Genomic DNA, 17,700 nt, shown 5'->3' with positions numbered 1-17,700 from the left:
CCGCAAATTACAAGAACACTTAGGCACTGCTGTGAGCACATGTGGCAGATGTGCCTTAAATCCAGCTCCCACCTGCACTCCCTGCTTCACTGTCCAGATGTTGGTCTGTCCTTCCCCACAGAAGGATGTGGCTCTGGCAGAGCACCCTGTCTTTGCTCTGATCCCACATCAGGAGCAGGTGCCAGGACCATTCCTGTCCTGCAAACTGTGGTTCCTCTGGGCAGAAACCCCAAGCTAACAAGGCAGAAGGGAACATTGGTCCCAAAGGAGAGGATCCTGACCATGTTGTGATCCATGCTTGCTGGGCAGCCTCATCAACCCAGGATTATCTTGCTGGATTATCCAATTCCTGGCTCACTCCCTAGAGTTTTGTTGGAGGTTCCTCACCCCTCTAAACACTCCCTTTGCTGCTGGGATGCTCAGAAAGAGGTATGGGCTCTGCAGTATAAACCTGAATTTTTAAAAAGCTCTGAATTCTGACCATCCTGATACCTGTAGGACTGAGCTGTGCACACAGTCCTTGAGTGTCAGGGCTGTGCAGTGTGTGCTGGGACAGTGTTACATGCACTGTAAAATCCATGGGGCATTCACACATTCTCAGGAATTACAGCTGCAAACCTCTGCAGGGCTGACATCTGTACCCTTAGTTAATGGTGTGTGTGACCACAGGCAAACCTGGGATTCCTTATGGTCTCATACAAAGGTGTTTTCTTTTTTCCCCAGCTACACAACGAGAACTGGCAATAACACACCGCTCAAAGTTTGGGCAACGTGCTATTGCCAGCCCAAAGTTTGAAGTCTTTTAATATCCTTTTGAAAGTATATACAAACAAATACTGCTATTTGATAATAAATTTCAATGACATCTTTGCTAGTAAAAAAGCCTTCCAAAACTATGGATAGAGGACAGTAGACACTGCCAGACCTGCAATTTTCTTGAAAAGTTTTTTTTTGTGTAGTTGGGCCAGTTACTCTGTTGATGTCTCAACTTTGGCTGATAATTTCTTTCCCCTTTTAGAAGTGGCAGTGACAGCCTCCATCATACCTTGAAGATATCTGTGGCTCCCCTTTCAAAGTTGTTGGATCTGTTGTCCAAGAGGATCAATTCCGTTTTGCCAGTCTCGCCATAAATCTGCATGAAGACGTTGGCGTTGGTGCCTGCGGCTCGCACGTTTCCAGTGACTACAGACACCTCATAGTTTATCACTGCTCCAAAAATAAAGCAATTAAATCAGCAGAGAAACCCAGATAACAACATTCCTGGGGGCTCGGGTTCAAAATTAAATTACCTTGTCTTAACAAATGTCCACGTAGCCGACCATTTGCTCTTATCCAAACTAAATGTGAGATAACAGAACTCTTCACTGAGGACTAACCTAATAGTTTTCCTTTTACAAGTGTTAGCCAGTGTCAGGGGGGTGCAAAACACAGCCTTAAAAGGGAATTTTGTTTCAGGACTAACTATAGAATGGTTGAATGATCTCCTTAGCACAGTGCAAGGGAGGGAGGTACAGAGAGCAGGGGAAAACCACAGCATTCTTACTCAGGACCCAACAGCAAATTTTAACTGCAGCCTTAAAATAAAATGGATCTACTGATAAAAGTCAAGTGGCCAGTAGGGATTTGGCACTTAGTTATCAAAGAGCTTCTCCTTTCCAGGAAACAGGGTAATAAAGACAGGACGGGACATGTGCTGGTGCATAAAGAGAAAAAAGGACTGGGGCAGATAAATGTAGAAAACAGAAGAACCCACTGATATTGCAGTGAAGAAGCACATTGTCTTGTGCTGTGTTGTGCTGCCCAGGTGTAAATTTTTCATATGGTCTCAGGAAATGGAGATGAAAATCTCTGTAATGTTTTTCCACCTCTTTTCAGAAAACACGAGGAGAATATTTTACTTTCCTCACAAATATAAGCCCATAGGAATGGTGATTATTTTGGTTTTGATGTCTAAGACAGTGGTGACCTTGCCCTGAAGGATGGGAGCAATACACATTTAGCCCTAGCTTCAAAGCAGCACATGTTTTCTTACATTTCTCAATAGGCAAAATCTCACTTGGGTAGACCTCCACCTCCACCCTGCCATCAGCCTCATCCTTGTCCAGCCAGCGGTTGCAGGGGAACATGTACTGCCTTCCCTGGACTGGAACTGTGATCTGGACACTGGCCAGGAACCAGCCGGACCGCAGACCCACGTTATCGTGCCCAATCAGAATTCGGTTGATCTTTGGAAAAAAGCACACAAAAACCCAGAGGGCAGGGAAAAACCCAACACAACGGAATTTGCTTAATGTAAAACAGTCTCCATACCCTGGCACGGTGCTCTCCCACCGTGTTTGTGTAAATAGTTTATATATGTATTTAACTGCAGACTTAAAACACTCCTCGCATGCCAGCATACACAATACACTGGTGTAAAATCTATGTAAAATGTGTCTCTTAATATCCAGTGTGAATGTCAAAGGCTCTTTCATCGCCTTCAATATGGAGTGTTATTTTGCTCCTGAATTCAGGCACTTGCACAAAGTATAGAGCCACTTGCAATTGATTCTTACCTTTCCAATATCCATCATATCTAGAGTAAACTCATCCACTCGACTACGTTCAAAATAATTGCCTAGATCATTATCAGAGACTAAGAGAAACTCTTTGCTGGAGTCTGCTTTTTCACCGTAGAGTTTGATGAAAACCCTGGAATCTGAGCTGGCACCGGGGATATCTCCTGTCTTCACGCTGATGTGATAACTGACATCTGGAGAAAGATTGATGCACAAAACACAGACAGGTGAGTGGCACTGCCAGTGCCCAGCCAGGCAATGGGCTTCTAACACCTGACAGGAGAGGAAGGATCCAGACACAGACACAGAAAGGACCTTGCCATCCATTCACGCTTCCAGAATCTTAGGGACACACTGGAGAAGCTGCCACACCTTGGAGTTATTCACCAAAAAAAGAAGAGATCCAATAGGTACACTAGTAAGCATAAAACATTCTGTATGCCTCCCTCTCACTGTTAGATGATTACCCAAGGCATAAAATTGCACTTAGGCAAATGGGATTATTTCACCATTTTTATACTTAACAATTTAATTCAATAACTTTGACCTTCTTTTTATTTATTTTTTTAAACACAACAACCTGCACTGTGCAGGCACCATTTTCTAAAGAAAATTGTAGCATTGGAGCCCCGGTTCTCCAGAAAAGGACAATATAATATTTTTGGTTATTTTCTTCAGAGAATGCCATTATTTGATGGCATTTACTCTACAACAGTGGCAATTCAAGATCCTTCAGGGAAAGATATAAAAGAAAGCAGTTATTAAACATATCACAACTTTAAAAACCTTTTCTTTCTGCATATATAATGTTGCAATTATGTTCTTTTCCCATTTATAAACTAGAATTTAAGAGTCAGAGGCATTTCTCTCAGCATGACCTACTGCAACTTCTTGCATAAGAATAGCAAAAGAGGCCCAGTAGACTTACTGGGAACTGACAAGAATTATTAAAAAGAATAAAGCAAATCAACACATCCATGTACAACTCAAACCCAGACCTTTTTTCCAAGCTAAACTCACTTTTCAGCAGTGGTGACTCCCCAGCAGGCACTAATTCTCGGACAATCTGACCATCGTCCTCATTTTTGTCAAGCCATCTGGTTTACAAACAGAAGTAAGTTATCTTTGAATAATTAGCACCTGTTAGACCTTTCAAAATCTACATTGGCTTCGCACATAGCCCATATCCACAGTCAAAAATAGATTTTTAGAGGGCTCTGTATCTCTGTTATCTTTGCAGGGACTTGACCAGACCGTACGGCAGCCACATTTTAAATCTCCATTTTCCCAAGAAGAGGGACCGTGAGAGCTCTGCTCGCAGTAGATAAGCATCTGCTGTGATGCCCATCTGTCTGAAAAGCACAAACTCCACTACCACAAATTATTCCAGTGAACAGGCAATCTTAGTGTCATGAAAGATTTGACCTTTGATGACCAGAAAGACTTGCAGCCTCTACTACTGAAGGGAGGGGATGAATTGTGTTATTCCCATATTCAGGGCTGGGTATCTGCAGGCAGCTGGCACCAGCAAAAAGGAAGGATTTGCAAAGTTTCTTAACTCTAAAGATACAACTAGACTAATTGAGAAGAGGAGCTGGGCACAAAGCAAACTGTGGCATGACCTCAAAGGAAAAAAATCTGAAAGGAAAGTCATGGAATCATAGAATGGTTTGCGTTGGAAGGGACCCTGAAAACCACCCAGCTCCAGCTGCCTGCCATGGGCAGGGACCTTCCCCTATCCCAGGTGTCTCCACGCCCCATCCAGCCTGAACACTTCAGGGATGGGGCAGCCACTGCTTCTCTGGGCAACCTGTGCCAGGGCCTCACCACCCTGGTAGTAAAGAATTTCTTCTTAATATCTAACCTCTCTGCCCTCCTGCAGCTTAAAATAATTTCCTCCTTATCCTACCACAACATGCCCTTTCCAAAAGTTTCCTCTTCAGTCGCCCTCTAAAATTCCCCTCCCAAAACAGAGGGGAGCTAACTGCTAGCCTGGCAGCCTTCTCAGCTGCTCCTTCAGCCTCAGGGTAAAGGATTCACAGCCTCAACCCCATCATGTGCCCTGCAGCAACCACTGCATGACAGCAGCCAGGGCCCTGGCAGAGGTTTGTCGCTTTCCTGTCCCTACCCAGGCTGCTGCAGCACTCAGTGTATTCCTGTAAGCATCTGTTTGGGGTCAGGTTTCCCACAGTGGTGCTGCGAGAGCAGGAGCAGTTCCCAGAATGCTCATTGTTCCCAGGTGCACATCTATCTGCAGCAGCTAAAAATACTGCTTCAAACCAGCAGGGGCGAGAAAAGGACAAATGAGCACTCTCTGCCGGGTCATGCAGAGTATTTAAATGGCTCCAGAAGCAGAACGAGTAAAAACAAATTCCCAGAAACTGTTTCTTTTTAAAGGTGGCCGCGCTGGAGCACAGATGCTCCTGCACAAACACATGGACCCCACGTGCCCTGTGAGCTTCCCATGGAGTCACTGTGACACACACATTGTCCTTGGCTGACCTGTGTGCCAAAAAGGAGGGGAGCTCACCTCCCATGGGAGTTTCCCTCTTTGACCTTGACAATGAGTCAGCACGTATGGAAACCTGAAAATGACCCTCAGAACCAGGACTTGGGGACATGAACAAAGAAAGCTGCTGAGAGCTGGACCCAACCTAAGGCACCTTGCTGGTTAAAAGCCAGCACAGCTCAAAGTCATCACCAGTTGGACCAGATATTTTGGAAGACCCAGGATGGTACGTCTCCACTTCATCCATCTGAAGGAATATTAGATTTTCAATCTTCTCCCCTCTTTTCCCACCCAGAAGAAAACAATAAGCACAAAGAAACCATGCAAAAAAGAAAGTCAGCACCAGGAACGAAATCCAAACATGAACTAGACCCAGCCTGGAAGCACGAGCAGCAGTGTTCTCATGCAAAAGGGGTGCACAGGAGTCCCAGCACACAGACACACATCTCCAGCCCCAGCTTCCCTCTCAGCTTTGGGAGGTTGTTGGGTGTGCACTTCACACAAATTCTTCCCTTTCTCTCAGTAAAGCAGGTGGCCTTGTGCAGGGCTAAAAGCTCAGGTGGTCAGCACGAGGATGAAGAACACATGAACATGTGATGATCACACGAGCACCACCTGAGGACATCTGATGTGATGTTGGGCCTCAGAGGAGGCCGAGGGGCATAGTGGGAGCAGAAAAATCCATGAGGAAGACGATGAAACTGGTGACAAGAATTGAGCAAGGGTAGATTGCAAAAAGAGCATGCTAAGACATCATGTTGCCTTAAGAAAGGAAGCCTTTATTGATAGTTTGGGGCTGGGGTGGGACGGGGTTATTTTACCTGTTAAAACTGGTCCTTAATACCTTTGTCTTATGTAGGTCTTGATGCTGGCTGAGGATTCAAATCCTTGGACAGGTATCCAATGGCTAGGGGATCACATCATCTCAAAAGTCAAGATGCTTCTCTGTACATGGATATTAACTGGGAGGACCCACAAAATTCAAGCCACCACCCCAGAACCACTGATTTCAGCACAGCCTTCAGGAAGGCAGAAGCTCACAAGGTAGACACACTTGTACTCTTTTCCTTCTCTTTTTTGTGCCCTGCAAGCTGCTGTTTCTGTTGCCAGTGGACATGCTGCTGTTTTCTGTCACCTTTGCCACTGCTGACGTTTTAGGGGTATCTGGGATAAATCTGAGTCTCTCCTGCACTGAGGTGGCAGGGTAAAAACACCTCCCACAAGAAACAGATCTCTGTGTGCAGCACAGCAAATGCTAACTGCTTCAGCAGTGAGGGCAGAGGAGAAAAGCAAATCAGAGAAGCAGAACACACCCTGAGATAAAGAAATTCCCTCTGCCAGTGTTGGTAGATAGTGATGGCAAGGGAAGGAGCATATCTTGGACTGGAAGAGGAAGAGGGAGGTTGGTGGAGGAGGGAGAGGGAGGTTTATCAGCAGAGGTGGCTTTAAAGCTCCTTGTGCTGTTTCAGCCAAGAGAACAGCCAGGAGTGGCAGCAGCACTATTTTCTAGAGAAGATTAGTGACAGAGGGAATATTTGGATGAGCAATGCCCTGCATCCCTTCCTTTCATTACATATGCATCAATATCCTAATTTCACTTCAGTGTAATTCCAACAGCATATCACTGAGCAGCAGATTGAAACCAGGGGTTTATAGTCTTACCCCAAACACAAAATGGATTGACACATCTGGCTGCAGAAAACAGAATATTTCAGTGCAGTGCCATCATATCCCTGGTACAAAAGGCATGTCAAAATCTTTTATTTTATCAGAGCTCTATATGAGTTCAGTGAATGTAATTGACATGCCACTGTGGATTTTACAAGGGTGTAGCCGTGTCCTGTGTCACATCCTTGGTTTAAAGAGATGCTTTATGACCAATATAACTCAAAGAGGACAGAAATATGACATGAAAGCCACTTCAGAATTTCTAGAGGATAAGAGATTCAGGTGACCACTGGAAAAAAATGCAATATGACATCATTTATGGCATTTGAATCCCAGCTTGAGTGCAATTAGAATGATTGACACATCCATTAGATTCAGAGGCACATATGTATTTGTGTGTGCCTTTAAATATAACCTATATACAAAAATGTGTAAAAAGAGATAGACATCTCAGTTTATTTTTAGGCAAGAAAAGGAGGTTTCTCTGGCTCCTTTGTATGATGAACATTTTTTGGCATTTGATTGAATAAATGTTCTTTTGCAGGAGTCTCCTAGTGCATCATCCCATTTGTGGTCTGTTGTTCTTCAGAGAATTAACAATGTTCCCTTATGCTTGTGCTGGAGACAAATTAGGATGGTGGGGGCCGTATGCTTAGAAAAAAAAAAATTAATGACGTCACAGAAGATTTCAATGGAGTTGTAGTGATTTATAGCATGTAAAATTCTATGCTATCACGAGCTCACGACTTTGTCTGATTGAAAATTCATTTCTGTCTGGGATATAAATATTATAAAAAATAGGCTGGTTTAGAGCCTGTCAGGTAGTCCATTCCTGGACTTCCAGAGAGCTTTGAGGAGAAAATGACTCCAGAAAAAACTCAGTTTTGATCTTGGAAAAAGTTTGGCTCCATTTCTGAGGCAAAAGTTGAACTCCCTTTAATTTTGAGCTTTGCAGCTGTATTCATCATCACTGTACCTAAACCACACCAGGTACTACAAGGTATAAACTGTTCAGTGATGCCACTGAATGATTCAGTATTCAGCTTCTAAAAGCATGGATATTATAATGCCATGTGGTCGTAAGGGAGGAATAGTACTGCATCGAAGTGATATACTAGTAATTCTGCAAATAACACCTGGGGAAGTAACCTGCATTTACTTCTTGCAAGCATGGATCAAATGACCACTTTAAAAATCACTGACTCTAAGCCAACTGTTTAAAGAGTTGAAAGCACAGGCCTGGGAGTCGTTATTTCTCGATGCTCTTCCTGAATCTGACACAAACTCACAATTAATCCACTTAGCTTCTCTTTATCTCTGCTGGCTCCCTTGCACAACAAAGATAGTTCTTCTCACAGAGCTCTTGTGGTTGTTAAATGATAGATGATCCTATGGAGTCACAGAAAAGATTTCAAATTAAAAGGCAAAACATGGTCGTGTATATAAATATGTAAATAACAACAGCAGAGAGACTTCAACAATTCAATGCAATGAAGATCTATAAGGGTATGTTAAAGATATCAGTTAGAGAGGAAGCTGTTAGGCAGCTTTTTGATAGAGTATCTGCTCCTCACGAGTGTTGCAGCCTGGTTTGAACAGGGGTATGGAGCTTGTGAAGCTTTCTGCACAGGTGAGATGTGTTTCTGGAGCTTTCTGCACAGGTGAGATGTGTTTCTGGAGCTTTCTGCACAGGTGAGATGTGTTTCTGGCATTTTCTGCACAGGTGAGATGTGTTTCTGGAGCTTTCTGCACAGGTGAGATGTGTTTCTGGAGCTTTCTGCACAGGTGAGATGTGTTTCTGGCATTTTCTGCACAGGTGAGATGTGTTTCTGGAGCTTTCTGCACAGGTTAGATGTGTTTCTGCTGGAAGGCATTTTGTTCCCTAGCTGTCTCACAGGAGCAGCTGAGTGTCACAAGGTCAATGGAGTAGCTTTCAGCATGAACCCAGCAGCAAAAGGTGTTTTCTCCAGACCATGCAATTGCACTGTGTGGAAGAGTGGAAGTTAATCAAGTCTTAGAGATAAAGGCAGTGAGAACAACATGTCTCAACAAGCAACAAACAGCAGCAAGCAGAAAGAGAATCTTGCCTGGCACACCCCTTGGATGGAGTGTCTAACTAACATCACTTGCATTTCCTCTTCTTGGAAAACCCTTTTCCCAACCTCTTGCCCCTGCGGAGGCGGGGGGAGCAGGACTCCCTGAGCTCCTGCCAAAGCAGCGAGGACATAAAGCTGTCCTTGGCCCACAGGAGTGGAGAGCAACATCCAGACGCTGCAGGCCATGGAAGTGTCTATCCCTCCCCTGGAGGATGCAGTGGGTGAGCACCTTTGCCCTCAGATCTTTGCAGAGTCCATGACGACACCCGTACACTGCGATGGTGCCGCAGCCTCCCGGGAGACACGGGCACCAAAGGGAGAGAGAGGGAGCAGCTGTCCCTGTGCTTGGTGGCGATCAGTCATGTCACCTCCTCAATCTGAGAGGAAAGAGATAATGCTGGCACAAGGACAGCAAATAGAGCCACTGGTGAGCAACGCTGGTGTCACTTGGGAAAAGAGACATTTAGAAAGATAAGAAGAGTGGAATTCCGTCGCTTGGTGACCTGAAGCCTGAAGGTACACCATGAATGTTTTTGGGGATAAGAGCTTGGGTTTTTCTCTCTGTCCTTTTGCCATCCCTGGCCTGAGGGGAATGCCCGCTGGTGTTTCTGATCAAGAGGTGCAAACTGAAGGGGAAAGGAGTCACTCCGAGCTGATGGAAGACACCCAGTTTAGCATTCACATAAGGATACAATTCAAAAAGGAAATCTCTAAAATGAGCCAGCTGCTGTGTGCAGTTAGACACAGAAATATCTCTGAGGAGCCTGAGCAAAACAGCCCTTAACATGGACACTTCGTGTCCAAGGAAAAACCTGTCTAGCCTGCCTGCTTTACTCAGTAAAACATATGGTTGTTAAATATGATCAAAAGGCAGCAATGAGTATGTGGCTGTTTGTTCTCTGAGAAGGGAGAGAGTGGCTTGCTTTTCACAACCAAGATGACATTGTGTCTGCTGCTCCGTGCTGTCTCCACAGTGACTTTGCTCTCTGATGTGATGGGGCTTTAGCAATGCCAAGAGGCTGGGGCTGGCTCCTGCTTTGTATTTGGCTCCCCTCATTATAGAGGAGCGCTTTCAAAGAGACAAGTAACCAGCTTAGGGGCTTTACCTTTGTCTTCAATTTAAAAATAATTGTGTTTGCGCTTTACAATTCCACTTGTCCCTGGGAGATGATTTTTTAGAACAGGTACATGGTGTTGTTAAACGGAGCTCACTGGATGTCCCTCCTACAGGATGGACGTTCCTGAGAGGGTGAGTGGGACTGCACTGGGGTTAATCTTTAATGTTTGCACCCAGTTCTCTCTACATTGTGCTGCAGTGTTGAGGCAGACCCCGGTTAGTGCCAGGACAGATCATGCATCTTGTTCCCCACAGGCAGCCTCAATACAGCACATTTATTTTGGCCACTGGATTGTCTAGGGAAGAGAAGACTACACTTATAACTCACCCACAGGGGTAAGCCACAGCCCTCTGCCCTAACACTGTCTCTGTCTGCAAGATGTGCATCTCCCCTCATGCAAGGAGCTCTCGAGATGGCAGCATAATAATTTTGCATGCTCCCAACACAAAAATAGCATCCCATTGCTGTGAGAAAGATGGGATGTGCATGTGAGGGACCAGAACCTCGTTACATGCAGTAACACCAGCACATTGCAGAGTGTGTTTCTGCAGCAGGCAATTGCAGTGACACTGGGTGTGGTACTGGAAGGTTGTGTTTTGTCTTTTGGAAATTCTCTGCATTACTGAGCTAATTGCTGAGAATTCACAATCCAGATTGCTGGTCATTTGGTGAGGGGAGTTAACTGTATCTTAAACCTCCCAAAACACACTCTTTGCTTTCAGGCTTAGCAAAAAAAATAAATGAACATATGAATAAATAAAAAGGATTAAGCTGTGCTCAGAAAATTCCAGTCATGGACCAACAGCTAGGCTCTTCAAAGTCTGGCAAATGCAGAGACAGAGACTTAATTTGCAAGCATTGTTTCCAGTACCTGTAGCAGGGGAATTCCACAGCCTCACTTTCTGGCTGTCCTTCTTCCCTCACTATCACTTTGGCAAGGTACCAGCCACTGCTTCCTCCTTTGCCATCATGCCCTATCCTCACCCTCCTCACCTGCTTCAGCGTTACTGCTTCAATGAAGAATTCATCAGCCTTTGAGGAGGAGAATAAAAAAGGTAAGGCAATATTTCTCCCTAAAAGCACACAAACATCTCAAATTTATTATTGCAATGAAACCAACATCATCAGCATGCTGCAAGAAAATTCTTGACAAGATGAAGGAGAAAGTACGAATTTACCAAAGAATAAAAAGAATATTTGTGCTAGATGTGTAAGGTTAGATTTGTAAATATATGATCCCCCAGCATTTTAAATCTGCCATGTCATTGCACGCCCTCCAGAGCTGTAAAAAAGGAGAATTTGATTATTAAGAAATTCACACAGAGAGGCAGGAAATCCAAGTTCAAACCCCTGCTCAGATATAAGCTTTCTGAGCAGCAAGAAGCAGGTCACTCCAGACCAAATCTATGGAGGTGTTTGGAGGCACAGCTCAAAGTCATCACACTGTGTTAAAGTCAGACAGCATTGACTAGCCAGCACAATTTAAACCCCTTTAATTTTCTGGCATGCCAGTATGGGCACAGCTTCACAGGGATATTTCCAGCTGCTCCATGAGTTGTATTTCGAGGGTGGTGTGAACCAAACCCACTAGATAAATACCTTTGACACCCCACAAGAGACACGGATTTAATATATTTTTTTTCCCTCCTGGAAATAGGCTCAAATAACCAACCTACAGGTTAGCTCAAGGGATGGCCCCTCAAGAACAGAGCTCTGTTACCCAAGAGCTGACTGGCACCAACAATCCCTGATGGATGAGGGAAGAGAAAGGCATTAAGAGAGCAAGTTACTCCTCTGGGAATCAGGCCAGGCAAAAGTATCTGTGGCCCATGTACAGATGCACACACATGGCACTAACATGGTAAATCCTGGGTGTAAACACACAGCATATCTGCAGCGTGTAGCCCAACAAGGAGGCATGACTGCTCTGGTGGCCATCTGAGATGCTTTGCGTGGTTAAGAGATGGAAAACCACTCTCTTTTGGTTGCTCTTTGTGTCCCAAAAGCACTCGTGGTGGTAGCATGTATCCAGCTAGCTCCCAGGAAGCATGGTGGCAAGGCAGTGTTTATGCAAATACTGAAAATTATTAAATAATATCAATTATTAAATAATATAATAATTATGTCATCATTCAGGACTCCAAAGTCACCTTTAGAATGAAGACAGCTAAGCATTTTGCCACTGCTTAAAGTGTTAGTGATGGGCTTACCTGTGTCAATGCTACTTACACACTCAAAACTGCTGAATTGGGGATTTAAGGCATCAAAACCTCACTGACTCAGTCCAAGTCAATATAATTTAATTCATTAGTCCTGATGCTCACCTTACTTATTAATGGCTGATATAAATTAATGAGTAAGTAACTAACTGGAACCACAACAGGGCAAACACTTAATTTAGAGGCATCTTTAAATCTTACTTTCTACACAGGCTGTTAGTTTACATCTGCAGGCAAACTTTTTAAGCCAAATTGGTAATCAACATTCTATTGGTTTAAGTGGCTGTAGATTAGAGACCATACTGACTTAGCAACATTTCTTTTTAACAGGGCATCTGAGTTAATCAGTGTAGATATACTCATTCAGCCTCTTGAATATATGAGCTCTAAGTTTGTCAGGATCAATTCTTAAACAACTTCCCATTCATTCACCAGTGTTCAGCTCCTCATGCCAGGAGAGCAGTTTTCCTCTAAAAGGTTCCAGTTTGGTTTATGTCATCTGCATACTATTAATCACAATTTAATTGCTAAAATTATTTTTCCCTTTTTATCCTCCTTCATGCAAGTTAGCCTACAATGTATTTTTGTGACTAAATGTCATAGAGTCATCTCGGAACCCTAGAATGGTTTGGGTTGGAAGGGACCTTAAAGGGGCCTGACATGGGCAGGGACACCTTCCATTAGACCAAGTGGATCCAAGTCTCATCCAGCCTGGACTTGGACAAGGATGGAACATCCCTTAAAATAGCCATTATCTGTGTTTAAAATATTTGTATTCTCTGCAAACCAAGCATCTTTCTTTGGAACAGCCCTGAAACAATCTTCAGCACCAAAACACAACTCATTTTGCTACCATTTTGACAAACACAGGCTTCATCAAATGACAAAATGCCATCCTTTACAGCTTGGATATACTTTTTAAAACTAAAATATCTATAATGTCAATGCAGAGGCAAAAAAAGGAAGATGTTTGTAAAGTCCATTTATGGAAATATATATGATTTAGAAGCAGAATGGACTTTCACACTGCCACGTTTCCACAGACAGATCTTAAAAGCACAAGAAATACTTGATGAAAGTTCCTTTAAAGTCCAGAAGAACTCAGTGATTTCAGTGAAGAATTGGAAATTCTGGACACTCAAAGGCAAATTCAAAGTGCTAATGCATATTTCAGAAGCCTAAATTCAATGGTCTATTTTGAAAACGTGACCTCCTTTTATCTTCATTTTCTTTCCACTCTGAACCTTCAATCAAATAATGACACGAGAAATGGGAAACCTGCAGAGTTCTGTGATCAGATTCTCAAAATCTCCTTCTGGAGATATTGATTACAATTTACCAGTCTAAGTTGGACCCTAGAGATCCAAAATTGGATACATATTAAGTAGTTTGACCCTACAGATCAGATCAGATCAGCAAACTATTTGCTTGCTGATACTGCCAATGCTGCAAGGGCTTTAACTACTGTTCGACTTCTTCATTATCTCCAGCTTTCCAGGGAATAAGCGCTGTCTTCATTTCAGTCCATGTCCACTCTCCTGCAATCTGGATATGGACAGGCAAAAATATGTTGAAAATCAGTTTGAAAATAAGACGTAAAATTGAGTGCAGCATGGTTGAGGGAGACTGGAGGAATTACAAAGGAAAAATGTTAGGCTTTGGGTTCTGACTTTCACATTAAATAAGATGCTTTTTTCTTCCTTTGCCCCAGGGAGCCAAATTTTTGCTATATTAGATGGAAGGGAAAAGGCTCTCTTTTATTCTTGGAAGATTTCCTGGAAGCCTTCCCCAATCCGAAGATGCAATTTCAGCAGTCAGAACTTAGCTGGGAGAGCAAACCAAGAGACTCTTTCATGAGGACACATCAAGCAAGGGCACACTGTCCCCGACCCCAGCCTCCCTCCAGCTGCAACCTGTTACAACGCTCTGTCGGCAAGATTCATTTCTCTCCACTTCCCTAGCGCGAGCTGGCAAGGAAACCACCTGAGTTTACACGCACAGGTTCAAAAAAAAAAAGAAATTAATTTACAAAACCGTGTTGAGGCGCCGCTGCGTGAACTTACGTTGCCTTTTTCAAACTTATTGACGGTGTTGATGCAGTTGTAGAGGACGCGCTCACCCGTGTCCCCCTGGTCACCAATGAGGCACACGAAGACATTGGCATCTGTGCCACTGCCACTCACCGTGCCTGTGCACACTGTCACACGGTACTTGATCACTGCGGAGACAGAAACCACAGAATGACCCTAGAATGATGAGGCACACAAAGTATTTGATCACTGGGAGACAGAAACCACAGAAATGACCCCAGAATGAGGAGGCACACGAAGACATTGGTGTCTGTGCTTCTCACTGAGCCTGTGCACATTGTCACGCGGTATTTGATCACTGGGGAGACAGAAAACACAGAAACAACCCCAGAATCATGAGGCAGATGATGAGGCAGACGAAGACGTTGATGTCTGTGCCACTGCCGGTCGCTGTGCCTGTGCACACCGTCATGCAGTACCTGATCACTGGGGAGACAGAAATCACAGAAATGACCCCAGAATGAGGAGGCAGACAAAGATGTTGGTGTCTGTGCTGCTCACAGTGCCCATGCACACCATCACGCAGTAATTGATCACTGTAGAGACAGAAACCACAGAAATGACCCCAGAATGAGGAGGCAGATGAAGACATTGGTGTATGTGCTGCTGCCGCTCACTGTGCCCATGCATACCGTCATGAGGTATTTGATCACTGAGAAGACAGAAACCACAGAAATGACCTCAGAATGATGAGGCACATGAAGATATTGGCGTCCATGCTGCTGACCGTGCCCATGCACACCACCACGCGGTACCTGATCACTGGGGAGACAGAAATCACAGAAATGACCCCAGAATGACGAGGCAGATGAAGTATTTGATCACTGGGGAGACAGAAAACACAGAAACAACCCCAGAATCATGAGGCAGATGATGAGGCAGATGAAGACGTTGATGTCTGTGCCACTGCCGGTCGCTGTGCCTGTGCACACCGTCATGCAGTACCTGATCACTGGGGAGACAGAAATGACAGAAATGACCCCACAACGATGAGGCAGACAAAGATGTTGGTGTCTGTGCTGCTCACAGTGCCCATGCACACCATCACGCAGTATTTGATCACTGTAGAGACAGAAACCACAGAAATGACCCCAGAATGATGAGCAAATGAAGACATTGGTGTCAGTGCTTCTCACTGTGCCCGTGTACACTGTCACATGGTACTTGATCACTGGAGAGATAGAAATAACAGAAACAACCCCAGAATGATGAGGCACATGAAGATGTTGGTGTCCGTGCTTCTCAGCGTGCCATGCACATCGTCACGCGGTATTTGATTACTGGAGAGACAGAAACCACAGAAATGACCCCAGAACGAAGAGGCAGATGAAGTATTTGATCATTGGGGAGACAGAAAACACAGAAATGACCCCAGAATGATGAGACACACAAAGACGTTGGTGTCTGTGCCGCTCACCATGCCCTTGCACAATGTCACGCAGTACTTGATTGTTGGGCAGACGGAAACCACAGAAATGACCCCAAAATGACAAGGCACAGAAAGTATTTGATCACTGAGGAGACAGAAAACACAGAAACAACCCCAGAATCATGAGGCAGATGATGAGGCAGACGAAGACGTTGATGACTGTGCCACTGCCGCTCACTGTGCCCATGCACACCGTCACGCGGTACCTGATCACTGGGGAGACAGAAATAACAGAAACAACCCCAGAATGATGAGGCACATGAAGACATTGGTGTCCATGCTTCTCACCGTGCCCATGCACATCATCACGCGGTATTTGATCACTGAGGAGACAGAAACCACAGAAATGACCCCAGAACAATGAGGCAGATGAAGACGTTGCCGTCCGTGCCACTGCCTCTCACCGTGCCTGGGCACACCATCACGCAATACTTGATCAATGGAGAGACAGAAACCACAGAAATGACCCCAGAATGAGGAGGCAGATGAAGACATTGGTGTATGTGCTGCTGCCGCTCACTGTGCCCATGCATACTGTCATGAGGTATTTGATCACTGAGAAGACAGAAACCACAGAAATGACCTCAGAATGATGAGGCACATGAAGATATTGGCGTCCATGCTGCTGACCGTGCCCATGCACACCACCACGCGGTACCTGATCACTGGGGAGACAGAAATCACAGAAATGACCCCAGAACGATGAGGCAGAGAAAGATGTTGGTGTCTGTGCTGTTCACAGTGCCCATGCACACCATCACGCAGTATTTGATCAATGGAGAGACAGAAAGTACAGAAATGACCCCAGAATGATGAGCAAATGAAGACATTGGTGTCAGTGCTTCTCACTGCGCCTGTGCACAATGTCACGTGGTACTTGTCATTGGGCAGACAGAAACCGCAGAAATGACCCCAAAATGACGAGGCACACGAAGTATTTGATCACTGAGAAGACAGAAATCACAGAAACAACCCCACAATGATGAGGCAGACAGTGAGGAACACCAAGACGTTGGCGTCCGTGCCGCTGCCGCTCACTGTCATGCGGTACTTGATCACTGGGGAGACAGAAACCACAGAAATTACCCCAGAAACGCCTTTTTTTTTTTTTTTTTAAATGTACTGCTTTTCTGACAGGCTTGTAGTTAACTTTAGGTGTTCGTACTTCTTCCAGTTGGTGCTTCTGCTGGTGTATTGACTTGGATGCTTTTCATGTCACCACTAGGAAAAGCAGGGAGGGGAAAAGCTAAAATAGAAAGGCCTGAAGCATTGAGAGAACCCATAAAAGTCCTCCAAACGAGGATGTAAAAATCCTGGCCCTTTCAAGAAAAACATCATGCAGTGGAGTGTCCCTGTCCTGCTACCTCCACTGCCAAGATGGCCCTAGGGGTGGGGAACCTTGCAGTGTGTGTGGGAAAAACAACATTTTCAGCATCCAGGGCCGTGGCAGACAGATATGAGGAGTTAGAAAGGGAAAAGTGCTCAGACACCTTAGGAATGGGCTGTTCATGTTGTATTTATGGGACAAGACAGCCCCCCCGGCCTAATCCCCTTGGGATGGTTATAATCACACAAGCAGAAAAACATCACATCATAAAGGATGGAAAAGACCCTCAAGATCATCCCTATGAGAGTCCAAACTTTATGGAGGAGGCTGGGTTGTCTTGCCTGCTTTTTTCACCTTCAAGGTCATCACATGGTTTTTCTGGGTGGATATTAACCTGCCACCTTCCTCCTCTGACCATGCCCTCCTCTCTGTCCTCCCATCCCATTGGGTGAAGGATTTCCAGGAAGAAATATCAGAACATGGAGCCAGCCCACAGACCAACTTTTGAGAGAGAACCCCTTTTCTCCAGCTTGGGCAAGGGACAAGAAACAGTGCTCTCCACCGTCCCTCCAAAATCCTCCTGCAAGTCCAACATGGAGATGCTGCATCTCACCTCTGATCAGCACAAATTCTCCACACAGGAAAGTGCCTGAGCGAGGATTCGAGCTGCCCTCTCCACAGCTGAT

General features: G+C 44.8%; 1 protein-coding gene across 1 annotated transcript in view; it reads right to left on the bottom strand.

The window, feature by feature from the left end:
- Positions 1-17,700, bottom strand: part of LOXHD1 (lipoxygenase homology PLAT domains 1) — a 171,045-nt gene that overhangs the window by 77,807 nt on the left and 75,538 nt on the right. The window contains exons 13-18 of the mRNA XM_064736029.1: positions 14,232-14,386; positions 10,821-10,981; positions 3,579-3,655; positions 2,556-2,752; positions 2,033-2,225; positions 1,046-1,206 (exon numbers count right to left, since the gene is read on the bottom strand). Of these exons, the coding sequence (XP_064592099.1) occupies positions 1,046-1,206; positions 2,033-2,225; positions 2,556-2,752; positions 3,579-3,655; positions 10,821-10,981; positions 14,232-14,386 (944 nt within the window). The remainder of the gene's footprint in view (positions 1-1,045; positions 1,207-2,032; positions 2,226-2,555; positions 2,753-3,578; positions 3,656-10,820; positions 10,982-14,231; positions 14,387-17,700) is intronic.

The sequence above is a fragment of the Zonotrichia leucophrys genome, chromosome Z (genome assembly GCF_028769735.1).
Source record: "Zonotrichia leucophrys gambelii isolate GWCS_2022_RI chromosome Z, RI_Zleu_2.0, whole genome shotgun sequence".
Taxonomy (NCBI): domain Eukaryota; kingdom Metazoa; phylum Chordata; class Aves; order Passeriformes; family Passerellidae; genus Zonotrichia; species Zonotrichia leucophrys.
The sequence above is the reverse complement of the archived record's forward strand: the minus strand, read 5'-3'. Positions and strand labels throughout refer to the sequence as shown.